At 45.8% G+C, this 27687-nt stretch overlaps 1 protein-coding gene across 1 annotated transcript; it reads left to right on the plus strand.

Moving 5' to 3' along the window:
• Positions 1-210: 210 nt before the first annotated feature.
• On the plus strand, positions 211-27687 carry LRRC32 (leucine rich repeat containing 32). Its single transcript, XM_054975042.1, has 3 exons — positions 211-280; positions 14705-14798; positions 25759-27687. Exons 2-3 carry the CDS (start codon positions 14712-14714, stop codon positions 27685-27687), a joined length of 2016 nt encoding a protein of 671 aa, XP_054831017.1. The 5' UTR covers positions 211-280; positions 14705-14711.

Genomic DNA, 27687 nt, shown 5'->3' on the forward strand with positions numbered 1-27687 from the left:
CGAGGCTGGAGCTCACGTGCTTTGGAGGGAGTGTGGAAACACTGAAGCCAGGATCAGTGCAGAGGAATTCCTTCAAGTCTAATCTAGGAGGAGTATCTTCCCTCCCTCCACCCCGGGTTTGGTGACTTAACTTTTCTCTTGGCTCTTTGAGATCCTCAGTCAGTTTGAATGCCGCACAAGACCAAGCTTCTCAGCTTTCACTGGAGGGAGGCTGTGAGGAACGTCTCTATCAAAGCATCGAGGGCAGACCCGGATCCGGCCTCCTTCACCACAACAAGAGGTGGGTACAGGAGGAGAGGGTGCGGAGCTGGAGGGGAAACTTAAACAGATGTTTCCTCAAGAAGAGAGATTGGTTGGGACTCGCTTGTGAGTGCTTTTATCGCACAGCACCGAAGCAACATCTGATATTTTAAAAAAAAACCTAGAAAATTAAACTTTGGACATAATCCAGCTACAAGCGAATCAATTTGGAAACCTCTGTTTTTCGCAACAACAACAAAAAAGGAGGAAACAGATTGCAATCCTAAACACGCTAGGACGTAAGTCCCATTGAACTCAACCTGGGTATACATGCTTAAGTGTCTACCATTTGTGGTTGCCAACAACCTGGAGAAAAGTCCTGTCCTTTTAACAAATGGGATGTTATTTGTCAGGTGTCATTAGTTACCCCCATGCCATGAAAAGTTTCAGTTGCCGTTCCAACTCATTAAGCCTCTGTTAAAAGGACAGGACTTTTCCCCCCTGTGGGTGATTGGCGACCCTAATGGTTACTGTGCATTCCTGGATATGTCCCATTTTATTCAACGAGGTTCATTCCTAGGAATGTGTGTATAAGACTATAGTTTGAAATGTATACTTCATGCTGTATTGTTATGAACACATACTTAGAAGTTAAACTCTCTTCAACAAAGTGGCTCTTATACCTCAGTAAAAAAAAAAACGGTAAGGGTTGTGTTGCATATCTTTTACATAGAAATCAAGAGCACTTCAGCCGAAATCACAAGTAGTATACTTAACATACTTTTAAGTCCTGTTGTAGAACGTTTGCTTGTCAAAAACAGACAGGCAGTTTCGAAAGTACAAGGGTCAGGTTTCTGATGTGGAATAAAGGCACTTTTCAAGACGGTAATACCGGATTCTGAATCGATAGACAACTATGTTGGAAGTGGCTGAATTTTTAATCATGTTCCAACCTATTTGTACTTTACAATGCAGATGTGATTTCAGTCTCATGCTTCTTAACCCACCTCGCAGGGTTGTTGAGAGGATAAAACACAGTTCTTTAGAGTAAATCCAGATAAAGATGAAATAAGTACATTTTATAAAAATGGGCTAGATTGTAATCTGCGATTTGTGAATGGGCTGAAGAAAGACTTAAAATGTAAAGCTGATTCTCTGCCAATAGTTTTGAGTTGTCTTCTGAGAGCTGTGAGAAGATGGCCTCTGAAGTCATTTCTGTTTTCATAGGGGGAATGGGCAATTTGTCCAGATGACCACGGTTGCAAGTTACCGAACCTCAATAAGGAGCTTAATTCTGCAGCCCCATCTATCTATCTATCTATCTATCTATCTATCTATCTATCTATCTATCTATCTATCTATCTATCTATCTATCTATCTATCTATCTATCTATCTATCTATCTAGCTAGCTAGCTAGCTAGCTAGCTAGCTAGCTAGCTAGCTAGCTAGCTAGCTAGCTAATAATAATAACATTCAATTTATATACCGCCTTTCAAGACAACTTAATGCTCACTCAGAGCGGTTTACAAAGTATGTTATTATTATCCCCACAACAATCACCCTGTGAGGTGGGTGGGGCCGGGAGAGTTATGATTGACCCAACGTCTGTCTGTCTATCTGTCTGTCTGTCTGTCTGTCTGTCTGTCTGTCTATTCATTCTGCTTCATTTATACTTCATCTTCATCCCCAACAGGGACTTAATGTGGCTTACACCATTCTCCTCTCTTCCACTTTATCCTCACAACAGCCCTGTGAGGTAGATCAGCCTGAGAGCAAGTGAGTAACTCAAGGTCACCCATTGACTTTCCATGGCAGAATGAGGAGCTGAACCTGGATTTTCCATATCCTAGTTGGGCCCTCTAACCACTACGCCACTCTCCCCACATTTGCCTCTACAACCCGATTCCAACTTTCAGTCACTGCCAGGTTTGTACAGATATGCCATTTCCGTCCTTCTGGAAACTAACCTTTTTGACACTTTAAAAACCCTTCTTGCAGTAAAGAACCACAGGCATTTCCTGGCTTCCCACCTCCTTTTACATTGAGCACGAGGCCACTTCTTAGCAGCCAAGCTTTTCTTGGAAAAGAAAATTCAGGAAAGGGTTTGTACACCTTCTTTTAGTCTTCCACCTAGGTGTTCTCCTCTGTCGTGGCTTCCTTACAGCGATGCTGTTTTTGGAAGCGTCTGCATAACATTGTTCTCTATTCGTCCAACGTTGGTGTTTTCCCTTCTTGACTGTGATCTTTCCCAAGTCAAACCTAGGAGAGGCTACTGGGGAGAGGTAGACAGAGTCAAACCAACGAAGTCTCCCTTACAGTTAGAAACTATCACAAACTTAGAGGACTTAATTAATCCAATTCAGTGCATAAAGTGTAGAAAGCGCTCAGTGCATATAATAAATATGGTTCAATAAATACATTCAATAAATAGAAATCAATCTGTCACTGTACACAATAAATATTCAGCATAAGGAACGCAATAAATCAATAAGTAGTCTAACAACAAATTACTATTAAGAAGTCCTCAGTACATTCCGTGTATATTCGGCTGGGTTACCTTCCCAACTTGAGTGCTTCTCATGACTTGTACGCAAAGACAGTTAATTTGTTTCAAAGACGCTCCCGTTATTGAACCATATTTATTATATGCACTGAGTACTTTTGTACACTTTATGCACTGAATTAGATTAATTAATTCCTCTGAGTTTGTGATAGTTTCTAATTGGGAGGGAGATTTTGTTGGTCTGATGTGATCTTTCCCAAGCATGATTTCATCCAACCTTTGCAGAAAGATCGCATTCAAAGTGCCTTTCGATGCTGTGTGGATGGGAAAGTGTGCGTTTTTGTTTGTTTCATTTATACCCCACCTTTCTTCCCCAATGGAGACCCAAGGTGGCTTACGTAATTTTATCTTCACAACAACCCTGTGAGGTAGGTTAGGCTGTGAGGGTGGGACTGGCCCAAGGTCATCCAGTGAACTTCCATGGCAGAGTAAAGATTCAAAACTGATTCTCTCAGATCCTAATCTAATCACTACACCACATGTCATTTTTACAGGTCCTCACTATGGCTCCTGTTACCATTTTCCTTCAATGCAACGGAGGGCTTGTTTCAGGGTTCTTTCCCCCCCAAATTGGGAACTGACAAATAGCAAGAGCATATAAAATGATCTATTGCCATGATCAACTAGATCCCAGATTTCATTTTTTTTAAGTAGGTTCTCTAATGCTTTTTGCTAAGGGGAAAGATACAAGCTCCACTTGTCCCATTATACATCTGCAATGAAAATGGCATACTTTTAAAAAAACGAAACCTGGGACCTTACACATTGGCCACAACCAGGGCTCATTTTGAGGGGGAATACACAGGAACACAGTTCCGGCAGTTCCCCAAAGAGGTCACATGGCAGGTGGCCCCACCCACCTGACTCTCGGCCATTTTGGGCCCGTTTCAGCCTGGATTGGGGCTGAAATGGCCTGGATCGGGCCTCTGACGGGTGGTGGATCATTCTCCCGTTCATCAGTGGCCCGATCCTGACCATTTTGGGCCCCTTTTCAGCCATTTTCAGCACCTTTTTGCAATTTTGGGCCCAATTTTGGCCCTGAATGGCCAGGATTGGGTCCAAAACAGCCAGAATAGGTGATGTCAGGGGGTGTGGCATATGCAAATCAGTTAGTGAGACACTTCTGGTGACGGCAAGAGGTGTGGCATATGCTAATCAGTTATGCTAATGAGTTATGCTGATCAATTCCTCCAGCTCTTTTTCTAAGAAATGACTTGTTATAATAGCAAAATCCCAGTCCAACTAAGCACCTTAAAGACCAACTAAGTTGCTCTTAAAGTTGGTCTGCAGTAGAAGAGCAAGATTCAGGTCCAATAGCACCCCAAAAAACAAACTAAACTGGCCTTAAAGTTGGTCTTTAAGGTGTTATCGGATCTGGATCTTGCTCTTCTACTGCAAAGCAACATGGCTACCCGCATGAAAATAATATTATAATATTATATCAATCTAGCAATTCTAGCAAAAGGAATTTTGAAGTGTGGGGGGAATGATGGCTACAGAGGGCTGATGTAAGGGCAGTGCAGGAAATTTGGTGTGTGCACACTCCATTGCTTCTGTAAATGCCCCTTCTAATGCTACACATCTCTGTGTACAAGCAGCCCAGTTTAATCTTCTTTATCGCAGCAGAGAGACTATGGGATTTGCTGAAGGCCCTCCTCCCACCGTAGATGATTCTCAGTGGGATACAGTCTGTATTTATTGGAGCCATTGATCATAGAAAGATATAGGTAGACAACAAACACTTTCCCATTTTTCCCCAAGTCTAAACTTTGTTCGAATGTTTGGAAAATAAGATAACTTTAGTAAGCATGTTTACCAAAATCGAGGTACTGTTTCTCTAAATACTTAGGGCTCATTCATATTATAAAGTCCTCATCATGACCTCCATGAATGGGGGCTATGGTAACTGAAAGCGCCTCTCCCCTATTTTATCCTCACAACACACCTGTGAAGTAGGTTAGGCCGAATGACACTGGCTGGCCCACGCTCATCCAGTGAGTTTCATAACTGGATGAAGTTTGAAAGCTGTTAATGCTCCCTGGCCCCAGAGCCAGGGCCTTTTTGGTCCTGGCTCCAACCTGGTGGAACGCTCTGTCTAAAGAGACCAGCGCCCGGCCGGATTTGTTATCCTTCCACCAGGCCTGCAAGATGGAGCTGTTCCGCCAGTTGACACTGGTTGAGCCTCCCCGCTGGCCGACTAGAGGAAAACATTCCCCCCCTATTAGAAGTATCTACCACCCAGCCTGTTAAATACTTTTGGAGATGGTTGGGTGGTGGGTTTTGGAGACGTCTGCTGTTGTATGTTTTTAATATTTATGCGGTTTTATTGGTTTTGAAGCTATATGTATTTTAAATTACTATACTGATTGTAATCCGCCCTGAGCCTGCTGATGCGCGGAGGGCGGAATATAAATTGAATTAGACAGACAGACAGACAGACAGACAGACAGACAGACAGACAGACAGACAGACAGACAGACAGACAGACAGACAGACAGACAGATAGATAGATAGATAGATAGATAGATAGATAGATAGATAGATAGATCTGAGTCTAACTCTCAAAGCTCTATTCCATACTGATGTGCTTGTGTCCTCCAGCAACATAAACTGACAGGGGAACGGGCACGTCTAAGGCCACCTTTGTATCCCAAGCATGTGCCTTTCACTGCTGATCTTGTGTCAGCCACTTTCTCTCAACCAAGCCTACCTCACAGGGTTTTTGAGAGGATAAAATTGTCTGTTCATGTTACCCTGATCTTCTTGGGAAGCCTGAGAGTGGATGTAGACAGACAGACACGGCCATCTAATTCCGATGTGCCTAAACCACTCATAAAGCACAGTTTCGGCTTTCAAGTTCTTATGTACACCCATCATGTCACGGGAACATGATGTCATCAACCTTGGTGAATGATGTCATCGATATCAGTGGTGTCGTTGGCCTTTACAGGCTTCGCTCGGCCTACAGTCACCAGAGAACAGGCTGGAACACCCACGGCACTTGTTGCGACGGTTCCAGGAAGCCCATAAAACTTCACCCAAACAAATTTGTTTGGGGGCAGAATTCAAGGACAAACGTAGACAGACCTCTTCCCGTCATCTTCATTTATGACTTATTTAAACAGTTGCTAGTCAGCACAAGGGACTCTAAGAGACAGCAAGTGTCATCTCCATTTCTACAGAATTCTCAACCAACCGTCACCCTGATCCTTTGTTGTTCTCTGGGCTACTGCAGCGATTTCCCATTTAGAGTATGGATGGGAACGGTGGTCATTTCTGGCTTTACAGAAAAAACTGGCGCAATGTTCACGGGGGACACGTTAATAGCAGGATTCTCAAAGCTGTTCAGCTGGAGTGCTTGACTGGGCTGGTTCCATGTGGGGTGGGGAAAGGCATGCCTGCCGGGCAAGCAGTTGCAAGTGGAAAGGAGGTGCCCTGGAAAAGCATCTGCACCTCATTGCAGCTTCACTCACTGTTGATGCCACCTGTCCCCCTTCCTCCTCTAGTTGCATCAGTGCAGAAGCACCGACCCAATGAGAATCTTGACAGATGCCCAGGGCCGGACCTACGATTGCCGGCGCCCAGGGCAACCGAAGACTGGCCACTCACGCGCACGTCCGCGCTCCTGGCGCTGTGTGATGACATCACGGAAGTGACGTCATCACGCAGGGCGGCGCATGCCGCCCGCGGCAAGCCAGCTGTCCCGACGCACTGTGGAGCTGGCGGCAGCAGCGAGAGTGGATGGGAGGCTGCACGCACCATTCGCCTGCCCCGCAGGACAGGGGGCGGCCGGCTTGCTGCGCCCCCCTGTCCTGCGGGGCAGGCGAATGGCACGGGCGGCCTCCAAGCCACCCGCGCTGCCTTTCGCCTGCCCCGCAGAGCAGGGGGTGCACAGCAAGCGCGTCTCCTGTCCTGCCCTCCTGTCGATCCGGCCCTGCAGACCCCTCACCCATGGCCTGGAAACCCTCTTCCCTCTGCAGCCAGCACTCCATTTCTCTTTTAAGTCAGAGCACAGGAGGTTTTATGATTTGCTTAAATGAGGAGCTCGGGCATGCGGAAGCTCCCAAATAAAGCAGGGCATGCTGCGTTCCACCCGGAGAACAATCCCCACGTGGAAGCAGCCTGGGATCATGTCCACGTGGCTGAAATCAGAAGGACAGACTCTACTCTGAGAATCCATTCAAGAGTCTTTGTAGCTGCGGCTGTTCCAAAGGGCAGGGCGCTTTGAAACATGTCGATTCAGTATAGGGTGATGGTGGTGGAGAGCGCCATCAAGTCACAGCTGACATGGCAACAACCTGATGGGAAAAAATGTCTTGTCCCTTTGATCAGGAGTTTAATGTGTGGGACTGGGCAGGTAAAGCTTTGAATGGCAAGGAGATCAATTCCATCACCTGGTAAACAGCAGCGCCTTCAATCTCTCTTGGTGGTGGAAAGTGCCCTCAAGTCATAATGGACTTACGGCAACCAACCCCTGGCAGGGTTTTCATGGCAGGAGACTGAGAGCAGAACCACAAGTGACAAAAGGCACAGATTGGACACTTGCCAGCTTCCCTCCAGTTTTGGCGGGAAATGTAGGCAGCTTGGCGGAATGTTGGACAAGTGACAGTTGAAAAGTCCATTGGACAGCAGTCAGAGAGCCAAGCTGCAAGACTAGGATGCCTACATTTCCCATCAAAACTTGAGGGAAGCTGACAAGTGTCCAACCTGTGCCTTTTGTCACTTGTGGTTCTGCTCTAACAGGGGTGGTTTGCCATTGCCTGCCTCTGCAACCCTGGTCTTCCTTGGAGGTCTCCCATCCAATGACTAACCAAGGCCAACCCTGTTTAGCTTCTGAGATCTGATGAGATTGGGCTCGCCTGGGCTATCCTAGTCAGGTACTTATGGTGAAATTGTTGGAAATAAACAGTGATTTATGAGAGAATAGCTGTGGGTTATGATGGATGCATTCAGTTCTTCTGTGCAAATGGAATATCTTTTAATTTCTGAGTTTGAGGTCCTTTTCCCTTGTGACAGAAAGCAAAATTATCTATCCAGTACATTTTTATCCTACCTTTCCTCTAAAGATCTTAGGGCAGGGCTTTTTTTCAGGGAGAACGCGGGGGAATGGAGTTCCAGAACCTCTTGAAAATGGTCACATGGCTGGAGGCCCCGCCCCCTGATCTCTAGACAGAGGGGAGTTTATATTGCCCTCTGTACTGCTGAGTGGCGCATAGGGCAATCTCAACTCCCCTCTGTCTGGAGATCAGGGGGCGGGGCCACCAGCCATGTGACCATTTTCTCTGAGGGCAACCCACTGAGTTCCATCACCTCTTTTCCCAGAAAAAAAGCCCTGTCTTAGGGTAATGTGCAGGATAGGTTAAAATGGAAGAATGTGACTGGCCTAAAGGCACCCAGAGCCAAAACACACGTTAAGAAAAACCTAGGTTCAGCACGTGTTCTCTTACCTCAAGGTTTGCCGGGATCTGTAGGAGTCCTGGAAGCTTAAAGTAGGCGTCCTGGAAGCTTAAAGATCTGTAGGGGTCCTGGAAGCTTAAAGTCCTGGAAGCTTAAAGGATCTGTAAGCGTCCTGGAAGCTTAAAGGCGTCCTGGAAGCTTAAAGCTTAAAATACAGGCGCCTGTATTTCCCTTTCCCTTTTTGCTGCTCTGTAAATGCTAAACTTTAAGCTTCCAGGACGCCTACAGATCCCAGCAAACCTTGAGGTAAGAGAACACGTGCTGAACCTAGGTTTTTCTTAACGTGTGTTTTGGCTCCCAGTGTATGTCAGACTGAGAGGAGATTTGATGCCAGATCTACCCTGTCCTAATCTAACATTAGACTAGGGAGGGGGCCGCTATTCAGTGGTAGAGCATCTTCTTGGCATGCAGAAGGTCCCAAGTTCAATCCTCGGCATCTCCAGTCAAAACGATCAAGTAGGAGGTGATGGGAGTGACCTCCGCCTGAGATCCTGGAGAGCCGCTGCCGGTCTGAGTAGACAATACTGACTTTGATGGACCAAGGGTCTGATTTGGTATACAGCAAATAGTAGAGTCCAGTAGCACCTTTAAGACTAACCAACTTTATTGTAGCATAAGCTTTCGAGAACCACAGCTCTTGTCTGGTGTGACAACCAGGCCATGGTAAGGGTTATTAACAAACAGTCCTCGCGCTCTGATCAGGTCATGCGTCTTGTACGTCATTTCGTTTTGATTTGTCTTGCTGCTAACTAGACATGGGCACGAACAGAAAAAAAACCGAACATGGTGTTCGTTGTTTGTTGCCATCCACGAACAATGAACAATGAACACTGACGAACATGATCCTGTCACGAACATGTTCGTTGTTTGTGGGGGCCAGGAGGCTCCCCTCCAACCATCAAGATCCCTACTGCACCACTCCCAGAAACCTTACCTGAGCAGGCAGCAGTAAATGTACCAATAATAAATAATAGCTTGGCCCCAGAGCCTGGCAGCAGCTCTGGAACCTGAAGGGGTAGATACCTATCCCACCACACACAAAGAAAATTCAAGCTCCAATGCACTCTCCCTGTCTCTCTCAAAATGCCAACAGCAATGGTCTCTCCCTCACAGTCTGCAAAACCAGAGCTCCTTTTATCTGATGACTCTCAAAAACTTATACCCTGGGAATCTTGTTGGTCTTTATGGTGCTACTGGACTCAAATCTTGCTCATCCCAGGACTAGTGTTAAAGTTTGCAGCCCCAAAGGATAATTCTGAGGCTCACATTCTGTACATGGCCAGAGTTAATAAAGTGCTTTTGCTGTCTGGATGGGGCAAAAAAGAGTCACAAGTAAATTAGAGTCACATCATATGCACAGAACCGTTCAGTGCCATATAAATGTAGATGACCTTGGCCAGAGAAGGACAATAGGCAACTAGAGTCATAACTAAAGTTAAGTTTTTCCTGCATTGTGCAGGGGGTTGGACTAGATGACCCTAGGGGTCCCTTCCAACTCTATTGTTCTATGAAGATATAGAGCATCAGGAGGTCAAAGGGAAGAGTGGAAATCTCTTGAAGGCAGAAAGACAAAGAGGGGGAATAAAATCCCTGAGCATGTTGAAGAGGGGGCTATGAGTGCATGGGGAAGCGCATGAAGAGGAGCACAAATAGGAGAAGCTACGAGCGCATGGTGCTGAGATCACCCATAAAGTAATGGATGATTTCTAAATGCTTGCAGCTTCAAGAATCATATAGCCTATCTTGTATTATCATATACAGAGATATATAAGAGTTAAGACTCAACCTCCCACTCTCTCAACATTGGTTTGATGACACTAGTGACCCTGGCCAGAAAAGGACAATACACAGCTATAATCAACCGAAGCTATAGAGCTTGAGAGAGAGAAAGGGAGGAAGAGAAAGGGGGAGGGGAGGAAGAAGGTCCTGGATGGAAGGAGACCCAATAACTTTCTCACTCCTGCAGCAGCAGAAATGAGTGCTTGTGAACACCATTTCCTTACATGAATGCTTCGCCAACCTATAGAAGCAGGAACCAATGAAGCACAGTGATACCAGGACGTAGGGTAAGCCAAGACACATTTTATGGGGGAGGGATGTGACACAGGGCTGCTGCATTCAGCGGCAGCTGTGCATTTTGGGTCCTATCTAGAGATGGGCATGAACCAGAAAAAACCCAAACCATGTGGTTTGTGGTTCGTCAAATTTCATGAAACATGAACTTTCACGAACTTGCCCCTGGTTTGCAAACCGGTTCGTTTGGTTCATGAAAACATCACATCCGAGTCAGAAAACCATCACTTCTGGGTCAGCAGAAGGTCACTTCCGGGTTAGCAGAAGGTCTGCAGGAAGTCCATCCCTTGTTGCCTAGGAAACGGATTGATTGGCACCAGGCTGTCTGCAGTCACGAACCAAAAAATGAACAAAATGAACCAGCCTAAAGTTTGTGGCGCTTCATCAGAAATGGGATCTGACGAACCGCAGTTCGTGAACCACAAACTGGTCTGGTTCGTGCTTAATTTTGGTTCGTATTTCGGTTTGTGCCCCTATCTACTTCCGTCTTGAAGAGGTGTGAAGATTTGTTTATTTATTTAAATATTTTATATACCCCTTTCTCTCTAATGGAAATGGAATCCCAAAGCAGTTCGTTTATTTATTTATTTATTTATTTATTTATTTATTATCAGACTTCTATTCTGCCCTCCCCACAAGCAGGCTCAGGGGCAGATCCCATCATTTAAAACACAATAAAAGCACAATTTCATACAATTTTACACAACATTTAAAACACTATAATAATTTACCAGTTTGTTAACAATACTATTACAGTTTCCAAGATGGCAGCAGTTCCTGCTCGGCTATTTATTTGGCTTCACTTTGGGTGTAATAGGGAGTGGCAGTTGAAGCCAGTTGAAAGCAGGGTGGCGAACAGGTGTGCTGCCTCCTTCTCCAGGTCGGCGGAGGCCTAGCCCAGCCTCAACCATATGCCTGGCTTAGCACCGTGAACAGAGAGAAGGAGCAGCTAGTTTCCCTCCCACCCCTGGAGGGAACGTGGGCAGCCAGAGAAAAGGGGCAACTCCCACCCCATTCTTTCAGCTGGCAAAAGTGGGGTGGGAGAGAAACCAAAAGCTCTTTCTCCTCCACTCCAGAGCCCTTCACAGAACTGAGCAGGTGACTGATTTATATGCCCTGGAGGACACAACAACCCTGTGAGGTAGGGCGGGCTGGCCCAAGATCAGCTGGTGAGCATAGCAAGCAGTAAGGAGGGGGAAACACTGTCAACCTACCATTAAATCCCCCCACCCCCATTTCCTGACCTTATCCTAACAAACTTTTTCCTTGGCTAGACAGAGGAAACAGTTTTAAAGAGCTAAACCAGTCCTTTACTGCATGCAACGGAAACATAATTCTTGCATTTCGTGCTCAACGTTTTCAGGATTTTGAAGCTTTGTAATCTTGCCAATCCTGCTTGGCTAGAAAGGACTGCAGGGCAGCAAAAGAGGAGAAAACATTCTACACCTTTTGCAACAATGACATCATCTGGTTCCAGCTTTTACGCAGAGTGGTTTAAGGGCAAACTCGACCACCCCTAACCCTTTGAGGTTGTTTTGCCATTCACTCTTTGGCTCCTTTGAAAAGATCTTAGGGAATGTATCTTGCAGACACCGAAAGCCCAAAGTAAATATTCAAGCTGATTGATCCTAGATGAGTCAGGCAATGAAACCTACCGGAGATAAGTCAACCATTTCTCAACAACAGTGTCGGTAGACCAAAGAAGAAAGAAAAACCAGGCTAAGCCATTTATTTAAAAAAAAAACATTCATTCATTAGCTCACTCACTTTCTGGTTAATTACCAGAAAAGTAAAGCATCCATGGAACTGCTTTATACTGAGTGAATCCAGGGGTCCATTTGGCTCAGTATAGCCTACGTTGATTGGCGGCTCTCCAAATTTTGCAGCCAAAAATGTCTTCTCTGACACCTACAGCCTGGGATGCGGTGGCCTGAACCTGGGAGCTCCAACATGCAAAGTGGGCCTTCTGCCCCTGAGACCAAACTACACGATACACTCAACACGTGTCAATTCATGGGTGCCTGAACAGGCTCACACATTGGGGGAACTCACTTTAAAAAGAGTTTGTTTGCTTGGCACTGTGAAAAAAGAGAAGGACCTTCTAGTTTCCCTCCCACCCCTGGAGGGAAGATGTACAGCCAGAGTAAATGGGCAACTCCCCATTCTTTCTGCTGGCAAAAGTGGGGTGGGAGGGCAACTAAAAGCTCCTTCTCCCCCACTCCAGAGCCCCTCGCAGATGAATGCTTTTAAAAATGAATTCCTCTGATGTATGTTAGACTACGTCTAGTCGCATACCTGTGAACCGATATGTGTTAGGCATACCGTTTCATTACAGCATGAACCACAGCCCCCCATCTACCTTTCCCCTCCTCAGCCAGTTTTTTTTTAAAGCCTTAGATGATTAGCCAGTTTTTGCACCAGGTCTCATTGCTGGTGCCACAGAAACTTCAGGATCCACCCCCATAGCTGCTCTGGTCTCTGCACCCCTCACCTCCCTGATTTGGAGAGTTCCTTCCTCCTTAGACCAAAGCTATGTGCCAGAATTGTTGATTTCAAGATTTGGAAACCTTATTTTAACAGAGGTACGAAAAGGTCTTATCCAATCTATCAATACGTGTCTCATTTAGGGATTGGAGTGCAGCTAATTTGATGATGATGATGATGATGATGATGATGATGATGATGATGATGATGATAAAAACAACAACATCCATATATCTCTTCCTCCATGGCAGTATTTTAGGTTTGTTGTTGTTGTTAATTTATATACCGCTCTTCAGGACAACTTAATGCCCACTCAGAGCAATTTACAAAATGTGTTATTATTATCCTCATGACAATCACCCTGTGAGGTGGGTGGGGCAGAGAGAGTTCTGAGAAGCTGTGACTGACCCAAGGTCACCCAGCTGGCTTCAAGTGGAGGAGTGTGGATTCAAACCCGGCACTCCAGATTAGAGTCCTGCCACTCTTAACTAGGGGTGTGCAATTCAGTTATCAGATAACCGAAAAAATACTGAAACAACCCTGTTTCAGTGAACCATGAAACGTTTCGGAAAACCCGAAACAACCCTGTTTCGGGTTGTTTCGGGTTTTCCGAAACGTTTCATGATTACCGAGACGTTTCAGTAATCATTAAACAGTGATTAACCACTACACCAAACTGGCAAGTGGATCGTTGAATCAATGAATAGCCCGCTCTGCCAGAAGGATGTGCCACTGGACAGATTTACTTTACCCTTAGTGTATCTGGAGGGCTGAACACTATTTCATACATTTTAAAAGAACCAGCACACATTTGCACAAATGTATATATATTCACCCTTTTCTGTAGAACAAAATGTCGCACAATTTCTTTGGGATTCATGGGTTGTTGATGACACAGGCACTCACCAAAAGGGTGCCACAACAGCAAGCTTTCTCCTAATTCCTGCTGAACTGTGCCAAAAAATCTGCAGAATCTTTTTCCTAGAGTTTGCTCAGGAGAGCATCATTGTTTAGAAGGCAACAAGAACATAATTAGCGAACCTCTTCCACTCAGCTTCTTTCACCTTTAGATTCTCAGGATATGCTAAATTCTGTGCCCAGGGCCAATTTCTGCAATCGGATGGTCAGTAATGTTTATGCTCACTGGCAGTAGCTCTCCAGGATCTCCACCAGCGGTCTTTCATACCACCTCTTTGATCCTTGTAATTCGAGATATTGGGGACTGAATCACAGAATCATAGGGCTGGAAGGGAACTCCAAGGTCATCTAGTCCAACCCCCTGCACAACGCAGGAAATTCACAACTCCCCCCCCCACACACACACACCCAGTGACCCCTGCTCCATGCCCAGAAGATGGCAAAACGCCGTCAGGATCGCCAGCCAAACTGGCTTGGGGAAAATTGCTTCCTGACCCCAAAGTGGGGATCAGCATTACCCCGGGCATGTAAGAAGGGGCCACCAGAACTAAGCACTGATGTAACCCATCGTGCCCTCCCTGCGACCTTCTGCATATAAGCAGACGCTCTGCCATGGCACCAATGCCCCTTCCCTAGTTTAAGACAGCAGAATAACTGAGTCTCTCCCACTGCTGGAGAAAGGGAAGGCCGCTTGGCAGCTGGCATGGTTGTAGTAGTTTGCACATTGAACTAGGACCAAAAGGCCGTGGGTTCAAATCTCCATTCTCATTGAGAGACCTTGAGACAGTCATTCTCTCTACCATAATCTACTTCACAAGGTTGTTGTGAGCATAAACCGGATGAGGTCAGGTTTATGCACATTTGCATCCGGAGATGCTGGGGAGGGCTGGATTTTTTAAAAAGGTAGATTTCTTTAGGACAAATTCATTGGATCTCTGATGGTTCTGATTCCTTTCCCTTCGCTGCAGAAGAATCATGAAACTGAACCTGCTGCTCTTCCTGGCTGCACTGAACAGCGGCATCTCAACCTACCGGCCCATGGAAACATCACCCTGTGATATGGTAAGAGTTTGGGCAATCGAGAAACCCTTGTGATTCGAAGCCTTAACAGGGGATTTCTTCCCCTAGGAACAGCAGCCTCAATTTTAAAAGAAGTCTTCCCTAAATTAGAACAGTTTTGTGCCCTTATGACAGCAAGCCATCCATCCTCAAGGGAGGTGCCACCACCGAGAAAGCTCTGTCTCTTGTTGCCGCCTGCCTCACCGCTGACATTCTTACAACCTTCCTATTAGGAAGGCCAGTATGATTAGATCTATTCTCTGGTCTAGAGGAGTGCCCACTCACTAAGGTTGCCACGTCTCTATATCCTCCTGGCAATGGGGGCAGTGTAGGGTTGCCAGCTTCCAGGCAGTGGCTGGAGATCTCCTGGAATTACAACTGGTCTCCAGGCCATAGACATCGGTTCACCTGGAGAAAATGGCTACTTTAGGGGGGTGGACTCTATGGAATTATGCCATGCCAAGGTCCTTTCCCTCCCCAAACCCCACTTTCTCCAGGTTTCACCCCTCAGATCTCCAGGTATTTCCCAACTTGGAGCTGGAAGCAGTGGGATTCCAGGATGGGAATCTCCTAGAGATTTGGGAGTAAATAACAATAACAGTAATATAATAATAACATTCGATTTATATACTGCCCTTCAGGACAACTTAATGCCCACTCAGAGCAGTTTACAAAGTGTGTTGTTATTATCCCCACAATAAAACACCTTGTGAGGTGGGTGGGTCTGAGAGACCTCTGAGAGAGCTGCGACTGACCCAACGTCACCCAGCTAGCTTCAAGCAGAGGAGTGGGGAATCAAATCACGATATTTAAATGTACTTCGAATACTGAATGAGCAATTCTGCCTTTTGCCAAAAGAGCTGCCGTAATATCTACTGAAGCAACAGCAAGAGAGATTATCCTTGCCAAAGTCACATTTATAACAATCATCGTACCCCACCTTTCGCCACTGGGGGGCCCCAAAGCGGCTTTTTCTCTCCTCCATTTTATCCTCACAACAACCCTGTGAAGTAGGTTAGGCTGAGAGTGTGTGACTGGTGCAAGGTCACCCAGCAAGCTTCCATGGCAGAACGGGGATTCAAACCTGGGTCTCCCAGATCCTAATCTGACACTCTAACCACTATACAACACTGGCTACCTGGGTTGCCCAGGAAGCTTCCCGTCCAGGAGTTAAGAACATAAGAATAGCTGTGCTGGATCATTCTAATGGCTGGTTTAGAATCCTATTTCCTATAACAGCTCACCAAGGCACAGGGCCGGATTGAGGGGGCAGGGGGGTAGTCTGCCCCCGGTGCCGCCAGGGAGGGGGCACCGGGGGCAGCTGCCAGCTGCCAGGAGCATGTGGGCAGCAGCATGGGCAGCCTCACAGCCGCCCGCTCTCCCTTTCGCCTGCCCCACAGGAAAGGGGGCGGCCGGCTTGCCGTGTGCCCCCTGTCCTGCAGGGCAGGCGAATGGCACGGGGGGCTGCAAGGCCGCCTGCACCATTCGCCTGTGGGGAGGCGAATGGCACGGGCAGCTTCCCAGCCCCACATGCTGCCTCCACTGCTCCACCCTGCATGATGACATCACCGAAATGACATCATCACACAGTGCCGGGAGCGCGTGTGCGCGCAAGGGGTTGAACTAGGGTTGTCATGGGCGCTGGCAACCCTAGATCCAGCCCTATCAAGGCACCCTGGAAGGCCCACAAGCAGCAGCCCAGAGGCCAAAGCTGACTCCTGCTGCTGCTGACTCCCAGCAACAAGCATTCAGACGTACTCAGCCTCTGAACCTGGAGGCCCCATTCAGCCATTATGCCTAATAGCTATTGGGGGATCTCTCCTCCATGCATTTGCCTAATTCCCTTTCAACGCCATTAAAACCAAACTACGCGATACGTTTTGCAATGATTTGGGTCCACCAGCCACACAACAGCTGCAGAGAACATTTTAAAGGTCCACGTGAACCCAACCTGGCTTAGGAAAACAGCATGTTGTGCGTGTGTGGCACTCCTCCACTCATGCACAGCCCTGAGCCTAACTGGGTCACTGCGGACTTTTAAAATGCTGTTCCCCGCAGCTGCTGTGTGGCTGTGGGTCCAGGAGCCTAGACCAACCCACTAAAAACGTAACATGTAATTTGGGCTAGTGGCCATCACTATATCCCATAGCAGAGAGTTAGTTCCACAAGCGCCATGTGTCTTCCCCCCATAACCTTCCCACAGGGAGCTTTTTCTTTTTTCCAGTGAAAGAATCCAGCAGGGCAGCTCACCTCTACAATCTGTAGACTGAAATGTACAGTCAGAAGAGCTAGGCCACCTAATGTGGGATGCTGATGCTTGGAACTGGCCCGTAGTAAAGTAAATTTGACAACACGCCCGTCAGCCATTGCCGTCAGCTTTCGCCTGTCATCGTCTGCTCTCAGACTTCTCTCCGGCTTCCAGACGATGAGGGATGCCAGATTCTTTACAGCCTCCGGGCTGGCTCTGCTCGGAGAGCGTTTCATTCCGGGCCAAGACATTCTAACGTCTCGTTGTCAGGAGCAAATTAAAAGTTGAGCAAAGCCAGGGTACTTTAATCCCCCCTCCCCTTTTGTAGCTGATTAGGATACGCGGGAAGGACACAGAGAGGTCAGAAAATTCAAGTGTGGTGAAGCAGGATTCTTTGAAAGCCAAAGACAGCTACAATATGCAGCAAGGAGAGAGAGAGAGACAGCTGTTCATTACAGCTTGCTGATAGATTGTGCCCTAAGCTGTTCAGCCATAACATTGGAAGGGGTTCTCATAAACTGTCTACTCCAACCCCCTGCTCAGTGCAGGAAATCCAAAACCAGCACCCCAGACCTTTTCTTGAAGACCTCCATTCTTCTCATACATAGTTGGCTCCACTGCCATTAGTTTTTCCTCATGTTCCACTGAAATCTACCCTCCTTCCATTTAAGCCCAATGGATCTAGTCTTCTGGAGCACCAGAGATAAAGGCTGCTTCCACAAACGTTGGATAATCCACTTTCAATACGCTTTAGTGAACATTTATAACTGATTTTCCATGTGTGGAACAAAAAATTCACTTCTAAAGGATAACGAAAGTGCATTGAAAGTGCATTATTCAATGTGTGTGGAAACTGCCAAAGTCCCTGGGACAGCTCTTCAGTTATTTGAGGAGGCCCCTCTTTTCTCACCCTGACCTGGATGGCCCAGGGTACGCCAACCTTGTCAGATCACGAAAGCTAAGCAGGGTTGGCCTTGGTTAGTACTTGGATGGGAGACCACTAAGGAAGCCTACAGCCTCTATGCCGAGCCAGGCAATGACAAGCCTCCTGTTTGTCTCTTGCCTTGAAAACCCTATGGGGTTAGCATAAGCCAGCTATAACTTAACAGCATGTTAGGGTTGCCCGGAGATTTTGGAGGTGGAGCCAGGGGAGGGCAGGGTTTAGGAAGGGAAGGGGCCTGAGCAGGTTATAATGCCATAGAGTGTAATCTCCAAAGTTGCCATTTTCTCCAGGGGAACTGATTTTTGTCATTTGGAAATCAGCCGCAATTCTGGAAGATCTCCAGCCACCACCTGGAAGCTGGCAACCCTATTACACACATGCATCATGTCTCCTCTCAGTCCATTATGGCTACTGGGTTTTTTAAATACTGAGAGGACCTAGTCTTGGTTCTCCAAAATGGTAATCTGTTTTAAGAGAGCCAGTTTGATGTAGTGGTTAAGAGCGGCAGGACTCTAATCTGGAGAGCCAGGTTTGATTCCCCACTCCTCCACTTGAAGCCAGCTGGGTGACCTTGGGCTAGTCACAGCTCTCTCAGGGCTCTCTCAGCCCCACCCACCTCACAGGGTGTTTTGTTGTGGGGATAATAATGGCATACTTTGTAAACCGCTCTGAGTGGGCATTAAGTTGTCCTGAAGGGCAGTATATAAATTGAATGTTATTATTATTATTAAAATGAATGGTGTTATGTGCGTGGAAGAGGGTTGCCTTTTTTCAAATGGTTTGCCTGAAAAAGGCTTGGCCTCACAGCCTGGGAGCCCATCCCGTCTGAGACTGGTCTTTTGGGTCCCTGTGCTCTTCCATTTGGGCACATTTACGACACATGGTTCATCTGGAGATATATTGGCATTTTGTGTTATTCACAGGCATGACTGTCTTGGACCTCATTCAGCTTCTTGGAAAGATTATGTTGACCCTGTTTGAGTCCTCCAAGTGTCTCCTCCACAGATGTTTTGGGGAGAGCATTTCCAAAGAGGAGTAATTTCGGGGCGGGGGGGGGGATGAGACATTGGTTCCCAGGAATGAGCGGGTCACCATGGTCTTTTCTGCTCATCATTTGACTGTTCCTAAGGGACTGTGACTCAAGAAGCATGTTGACAGATCTTGAAAGATGCTGTTGCACAATGCACATTTTCCAAGCCATAAGAATTCCCAGGGTCGGTCAGGCTGAGGAGAGAATACAAGAGATGTCTTATGCAATACACAGCTTCCACCCACCAGAAATCTCTTATGTACAAATAAAGTTGGACCCTGGGCTAGCCTTACCAAAAAAATGTGCCACTAGCAACACTTCTCCAAAGTCATAGGGAGACAATGATCTTTGCCAACACTTTTAGTGTAGTGTAGAGGTCAGAGAGTTGGATTACGATCTGGGAAATCTTGGGTTCAAATCCCCTATGAAGCTTGCTGGGTAACTCTGATGCAGCATTGATTCTCAGCCTAATCTACCCCACAGGGTTCGTTCGTTCATTCGTTTGTGTGTGCGTTCGTGCATTCGTTCATTCATTCATTCGATCGATCGATTGATCAATCAATCATTACAGTCAAAGACCAGCAATATTAAACATATATTAACAGAGCAATTTGAGGAATATATACACAGTTAAAAGTACAATGCTCTGACCTGGGTAGCCCAGGTGAGCCTGATCTTGTCAGATCTAAGAAGCTAAGCAAGGTCGGCCTTGGTTAGAAATTGGATGGGAGACCACCAAAGAAGACGAGGGTTGCAGAGGCAGGCAATGGCAAACCACCTCTGTTAGTCTCTTGCCATGAAAATCCTACCAAGGGTCGCCATAAGTCAGGTGTAACTTGACGGCAATCTCCACCACTAAAAAGCACAATAAAAAATTAAAATTAAAAAAATTAATTCACTGAATCAGCACTGTACCTCGGTAGACTCTGGCAGCTGCAAAGAATCATCCAATTGTGTCCGAGATTCTAGGCTCAAGGTCAGCTAGAAGAAAGGAGGCGTACTATCCAGAGAGGCTGGATAAATGAGTGTCTAAGGTCATCATTAAAGGGGCAACACAGCAATATGTGTCCAACTGTTTCGATTTCCTCAGTTGGACAAGGGCATAAATGCTTGTGAAACGGGACACCACAATATCATCCAGGGTTGTGATAAGGAATGAAGAACTGTAGCTTCTACCCTGAGCTCCTTGAAGAAAAGGTGGGATTTAAAATCTACTAAATACATTCTGGACACCTTCTCATCAGAGATGCCAGAGGTTGGTTTGGCCTTCAACCGAAGGCACCAAGCTATGATCAAGGCAGGTTTGAGTCTATAGAATTCTGTATGTTCCCTTCTGGTATAGTCTGCAGCAGGGATTAAAGATCTTAGAATCTTTTCCAGCCTTTTTCCCTAAAATGCTTTCAACTAGGAAATATGAGTGGATATAGAACCTTTCATGTACAAAAGCATGTACTCCAACACAATGACCGCTACTCTTTGGAGGTGTTCCAAGCATCTCCCAAATTCAGGCTGGTTCTTTTGAATGTCCACATTTCCAGCTGCAAAAACTTGATCCAGAGGAGAAACCACTGGCTCTTTATCACAACTGTACAATCCACCATCTCCCAACAGACATATCAACATCTGGAGAACTGGACAAGAGCAAGAGTCCAGTAGCACCTATAAGACTAACCAAGTTTGTGGTAGGGTGTGAGCTTTCATGAGTCACTCTTGCTCTTCTTCACTGCTACAGATCAGACTAACACAGCTACCCATCTTGATCTATCTCCAAAGTCTGGAGAGCAAGAGATAACCAAAAGCTGGAATCATACTAGTTTCGATAACCAAAGCTGGAGTCATACTAGTGGATGATTCGTAGAAAACATAGGAAGAAAGGCTGAGGGTGAAGGCCATTTTCAACCACTGAAAAATGTGTGGGTAGAACAAGAACACACACAGCTGACTTATACTGAATCAGACCATTCGTTCATCAGAATCAGTAGACTAGCAACAGTTGTCCAGTGTCTCAGTTAGTGGTCTTTCATATCACCTACTAACTGATCCTTTAAGCTGGAGATGCTGAAGATTGAACCTGGGACCTTCTGAATGCCATGCAGATGTGCTTCCACTCAGCCACAGGATATGGGCAGGAATGATTTGCAATGAAGCTTAGGCAAGGCAGCTTCCGCACAAGATTAGGACTCATGTTCATGAGTTGGAGGTCTGATGCCATCTGGATTTTCCATCTCTAGTACCATCAGTATCTTTGAGTGGTCCTACTGGCATTCTATGCCCCGACCTAGATAGCTCAAGTGACATAATAAATCAAACCTACTTCAGAGATAGATCGAGACGAGTAGCTGACTTTTACTGAACAAGACCATTGGTCCTCCAGGAGTCTTCATCAGGATGCTGATGAAAAGTTCTAGAGAACCTGAAAGCTTGACTAATGTTCTGTGTTAATTGGTTGCTCATCATAAAAGGAATTATTCATTTTTCATTTTTGGAATCTACAGAAACATACCAATGTGTCAGAAATGGATGAAAGTTTTCTAAGAATAAGACTGCACGGTGATGGTGGAAAGTGCCATCAAGTCATAACTGACTTATGGCGACTCCTGGTGGAGTTTTCAAGGCAAGAGACTAACAGAGGTGGTTTGCCATTGCCTACCTCTGCAACCCCCGTCTTCTTTGGAGGTCTCCCATCCAATTGCTAACCAAGGCTGACCTTGCTTAGCTTCCAAGGTCTGACAAGATCGGGCTTGTCTGGGCTATGTGGTTCAAGAATGTGCTCTAACGTTTCACAGGCAAAACCCAGAGATACATAACATTCGTACGCTCGCAGGATAAGTATGTTAAGGAGACCAATCAACACCTGTTGGTATGAACATAGACTGAGATTAGGAAGCAAAGAATGAAGATAAATTTAAGTTTTGTCTTAAAACAGTTTAATAACAACAACAACAACAACAACAACAACATTCGATTTATATAACGCCCTTCAGGATAACTTAACACCCACTCAGAGCAGTTTACAAAGTATGTTATTATTATCCCCACAACAAAACACCCTGTGAGGTGGGTGCATCTGAGAGAGCTCTGAGGGAGCTGAGACTGACGCAAGGTCACCCAGCTGGCTTCAAGCGGAGGAGTGGGGAATCAAACCTGGTTCTTCAGATTAGAGTCTTGCCGCTCTTAAGTGACTAACCCAAAGTCACCCAGCTGGCTTCTGGTGGAGGAGTGGGGAATCAAACCTGGCTCTCCAGATTAGAGTCCTGCGTCTTAACCACTACACCAAACTGGCTGTAAGGGTAGCAGGCATATTTAATAATGTTATTGGTGCATTGTAAACATGACGTTTTTCTCCTTTGGGGACAGCAATGGACAACTACTTCTGGCAAGTTTGGAAAGTGGTTCCAGGTGAATGAGAACAAATGCTTATTGGCCAGCACCTGTGACATCACCAACACCAACACTGTCCAATCTGAAGAATGCTTTCGGGACATTTCAAATATTTGTGTGTGTGGAGAGAGAATTGTATGGGGAAGCAAAGATCACTAACTGTACATGGCCAGCTTTAAAAAGTAAAAAAAGGAAAGAGGAACATCAGGATAGAAGGGCAAGATTGCAGGGTGGAAATGCCTGGTAGTGACTTCATACACCAAGATAGGATCCCTCAATGAGCTAAGAACCTCCTTCTGTTAAAAACCTATGTCTGTCTTCCCATGGAAAGAAGCTGGGTCAAAAGTTGTAGCTCGCCTCTACCCTTTCACCCCTCCTCCTCCTAAAACACTCCACTAGGGAATGAAATTGGACGGCTACCAATCTGAAGAACTTGAGTAAGTTAATAAATAATGGAACTTTTGGAGCGGTCCGGAGCATTACAGAGCCCCAGAGGTTCTCGTAGCTGTTCCCGCCAGCACTGCAGTCCATGCGAATTCCATGCATCCTGTTTTCTTTTTGCATTCTTTCTATTCCGTGCGGAATACTCTTAATAGACTGCGGTCATTGGGCCAAGAAGAAAGGAGCTATATTAGTGTCGTAAGAGCAAAAGCGTAAAGGAAGGGAGTCTAGCTAACTGGAAGACTTTCAAAGACAAACTGAAACAGGAAAGAAAGGGGGGAAGTGGAAGACCCTCCCGATGCCTTGATAAGCATAGCGCTGCCGATTCTTCACGTGGAAATGATTATATTAAAGCTAATTAAAGCCTCCTGCAATAGGAGCGATGTAAGCAGGACTAAAGAGCACCAATAATGTTACTCAAGAAGATGGTTCTATGCAGGTCAAATGTAGTGCAATAGCTATCATTTCTACATACCATTTTTGTAATGAGCCAGTGTTGCCTAGTGGTTAGAGCGTCAGACTAGGATCTGGGAGACCCAGGTTTGATTCCTCATCTTGTCATGGAAGACTTACTAGGTGACTGTGGGCAGCCCTTGCAGCCTAGCCTATTAGCTGTCAGACCCCTCCCTCATACTAGAAGGGCAGTCTATGGATATGGAATATCATAAACCCCTTTTGCCAGCAGTTCTGTCTTGCAAGGCAGGGCGGATGCCAGGTGGCCTGGAGACTGGAAAGTTACCAAGGCATGAGTCATAGGGGATGACTGACTGGCAGCCCTCTTGCCCCAGAGAGCAGCAGAGATAACGAGGCTTCCTGAAGAAACTCCCAGCCTAAATCTCATCAATGCCCTTCCATGCTTCCCCTCCCCTATCTACACTAATCAGGCTATTCAGAGAACCTGATGGCCTTCCCATCAGATAATTACCAAGTTATCATTCAATATTTTTTAATCTCTAGCCCATCCTAGATAGCTCTGATATTGTCACAATTTATTGTTCCACCTCCAGAAAGCCATTAAGACATTGTTTCTAGAAGCAAGACGTCAGTTTTGCTCCAGGGAATGTTTTGTACTATAACTGGGCTGTCCAGGTATGTGCTCAGTGTGTGTGTTTGTGTGTTCTGGGACCCATCCACACACCCCTAAACTTGTTTGGGCTTCCTCTGCTCCTTCACTGGCAAACACTGGTCTTTTTGCTGCACCTCCTCCAACCTCTTCTCCTTTGCAGGACTGGTAAATATCACCCTACCCTGAATTGCTTTCTCATTTCCTCACTGTTTTCTTAGTTAGCTCAGTGTGTGTGTGGTGTGTTTTCTATATGCTTGCCTTTTATTTCTCTGTTAATAAGAGAAACCTTTCCTGCTGAACATCTGCCTGTTTTGTACAGCCTGGAAAATCCACAACAACCATCGTTCTCCGGCTGTGAAAGCCTTCGACAATACATCTGCCTGTTTATTTGAGAGTTCTCTAAAGGAACAATCCTGGTATGCGCAGGTGGAGAATCCTAGTTACCTCCTCTCTCTGTCTCCTTTATGCTAATTCCCCCAACTAATTAAGGAGACCTATGTGGGTAACAAGCCTACCTTACAGTGTTGTTGCAACTAGGATACAATGGAAGAGAGGCCAAGTAAGCCACTTTGGGTCCTAGTTATGGAGAAATGACTTAAACAAACAAATGAATAACGGGGGTTCCAGACACTGGAGTCACCCACCCACTGTTCTCCCATGCTTTCTCCATTATGGACACATTTTTTTCTTGGATCTGATTTGTTGCAATGCTTTTTTGGTTTTGTGTGGAATACAAGCACAATCTCTGCGGTGTGTGAATGATCTTGGAATTATTATTTCATCACATTCTCAGAACAGCAAACATTTTGGTGTGTGTTGGAAAACATCATTTATCTATTTATTTTATTCAATTTATACCCTGCCCTCCCCACAAATGAGCTCAGGGCGGCTAACAACATTAAAAATATATTACAATTTTTAAAAACATAAAATCAACAATAATTTTTTAAAAATCATTAAAATAGTCCAGGAGCAGGCTGTTTAGACAAATATTGGGAGTCTGTATACGGGCATAGCAGATGGCCAAGGGCAGCCCCAGAAGAAGTGGTGATCTTAAATGGAAGAAGGAGGACACCCGCTGGCACTCAGCTGAAGGCCTGGTGGAACATCTCCATTTTACAGGCCCTGCAAAACTGTAACAGGTCCCGCAGGGCTCAGATCTCCAGCTCCTATTGTCAACCTTGTCATAATCACCCTTTAATTTTTTTTAAATTGACACTATGAGAATATTGTGAATTGGTACCATTCTGATTGCTAAAATTAAGTGAGATTCCTAGGTCCAAATTGCATGTTTCATATACCGTGTGATTGTCACAGAGACTTGTCACCATACAGTAGCTTCTAGTTCCCCTTGGGGAACCCAATTTGGAAGTGCTACGGTTGTCAAATTTGGATTAGGACTGCAAGGGGGGGGGAGCTCCTACCTTCCCACCCATATTTTTTTCCAGACCCAAAATGGCTCTGGAGGGGCAGTATTGTGTAATGGCTAGAGACCGGGTTTCAAATCCCCATTCTGTCACAGAAGCTCACTGCATGACCTAAAGCCAGTCACATACTCTCAACCTAACTTACCTCCTAGGGTTGTTGTAAAGGAAGAAAAGGAAGAGGGAAGAATGATATAAGCCACTATGGGTCCCCGTTGGGGTGGAGTATAAATAAAGGAAATAAGTAAATAAAATAAATAACTATATTGTAGGAAACAGAATACTGAATTAGATGGAGGCTTGGTTTGGTTCTGACATTCTTAAAAATGCTCTCAAAATTTGTAGAGATACATCACGTTGTGCACCTCCTCTGAATATTATATGCCATGAGAATTCCTTAATGAGTGTTTCCGTTTCTCTTTTTCTCTAGAAAAACTTGGAGGCATTTTGTCACAGGAAAGATTTTCACCAGATACCTTCAGAGATTTACCCCACTGTGCGTAAAATCGACCTTTCTGAAAACAAAATTCAAAACATCACCAAGACACCTTTGACTTTTTACACCTCCCTCCGCTATCTTGACTTAAATTCTAATCGTATCGGTTACGTAGAACCAGGAGTCTTCTCAGATCTGATGAGCTTGGTGAAGATCGATTTAGCCAACAACCAACTCTACCTGTTGGCTCAGCACAATGTTTGGGTCGGATTACTACCCCAGGTCAGAATACTGGACTTGTCTCACAACAGCCTCTATAATGGGATGGCTCAACGATTCCTCCACCAAGCACCATCCCTTGAGTATCTTTCGTTGGCAGAGAACAGCATCACAGAACTATCATGGCGCATGTTTCAGGGGTCTCCAAGACTTGTCGAAGTGGACCTTCATAGCAATATGATCATGGAGATAGAAGAAGGTGTCTTTGAGATGCTGTCACATCTCTCCACACTTAACCTGTCCATGAACTCGCTCACCTGTATTGCTGATTTCAGCTTGAAACAGCTGCAAGTCTTGGATCTCAGCCGGAACAGCATTGAGACCTTCCATTCCACCGAATCTAAAGAAGTGTTCAACCTTGTTTGGCTGGACTTGAGTGAGAACAAGCTACTTAGGTTCCCGGTTCTCCCCCAAGACAACAAGCTGGCCTTCCTGAATTTATCCAAGAACATTATGCAATTCGTGGTGGACTCTTCTACTGATGATTTGGACTACAACTGGCAAGATGTCCCTTTTGATCTTCAAGCTCAGAATCCAAAGAGCAACAAAAGCTCTCCCTCCTTGTCTCAGCTGTTATATTTGGACTTGAGTTATAATGAAATCAAATCCCTCCCGCTTGAGTTCTTTGCATCAATGTCTGCTCTCCAGTTTCTTAACCTCAGCAAAAACTGCCTTCAGGCATTCGTGGTGAGTTCTGACTTGATCTCGCTGGTCATCCTTGACCTCAGTTCTAACTCTTTGCAGAACCTGGAATTGGACTCCAATGCACCGAGTGAGTTGGAAGAGCTCTATCTTCAAGAGAACAATCTCCAGGAGCTACGAGCAGACATATTTGCAAGCCTCCCCCAAATCAGACTGCTCAACCTCCGAAGAAACCACCTCAGACTCTGCAGCTTGTACTCAGGGTTAGCCAGGCGAAGGCTCGCAGGTGAGGAAAATGGCTGCGTCTCGTTTGTCAACCTTCCCGAACTTCGGTATTTATATCTAGCGGACAATAACTTGGAGAGCCTCCCGCCACATATTTTTTACCAGACTCAGCTCACTGTGTTGGATCTCTCTAGGAATTGGGGACTTCAGATTGAGGCCAAATCGTTGTCAGGATTAGAACGGTCCCTTGAACATTTGGATTTGCACAGTAACGGCATGACAACTTTAAATATCCATTTACCTCTTTTTACCCATCTCAGATATCTAAATTTGTCAGACAATCGGCTCAGCTGGCTGCCCGCTTGGTCTGAGGACTGTTGTGCCTTGGAAATTTTGGATCTACGGAATAATACCTTCAGCAGTCTGAAAAGCAGCAAGATCCCGGCCTTAGAGAAAACCCTCCAGAACTTGTACCTGGAGGGGAACCCTCTCAGTTGCTGCGGCAATATCTGGCTTTCTCATATGATCCACAGAGCTATGGTGGAGATCCCCAACTTAGACCTAGTCAAATGCCAGTATGCCAAGAGCTTTGGGTACGATGAAAAAGAAATGACTGTGAGGAACGTAAGGCCCGAAGACTGTGAGAAAGAGGACCTCAAGAAAATGAGTGTACTCCTCTTGCTTGTGGCAGTTCTGGTCTTGTCACTGATAGTCATTGGAGTGGGCCTTTTCTGTTGCTATCGCAGACACAAGTTCGGGCGTCAGTTTAAGGCATAG

The sequence above is a fragment of the Eublepharis macularius genome, chromosome 3 (genome assembly GCF_028583425.1).
Source record: "Eublepharis macularius isolate TG4126 chromosome 3, MPM_Emac_v1.0, whole genome shotgun sequence".
NCBI classification, from domain to species: domain Eukaryota; kingdom Metazoa; phylum Chordata; class Lepidosauria; order Squamata; family Eublepharidae; genus Eublepharis; species Eublepharis macularius.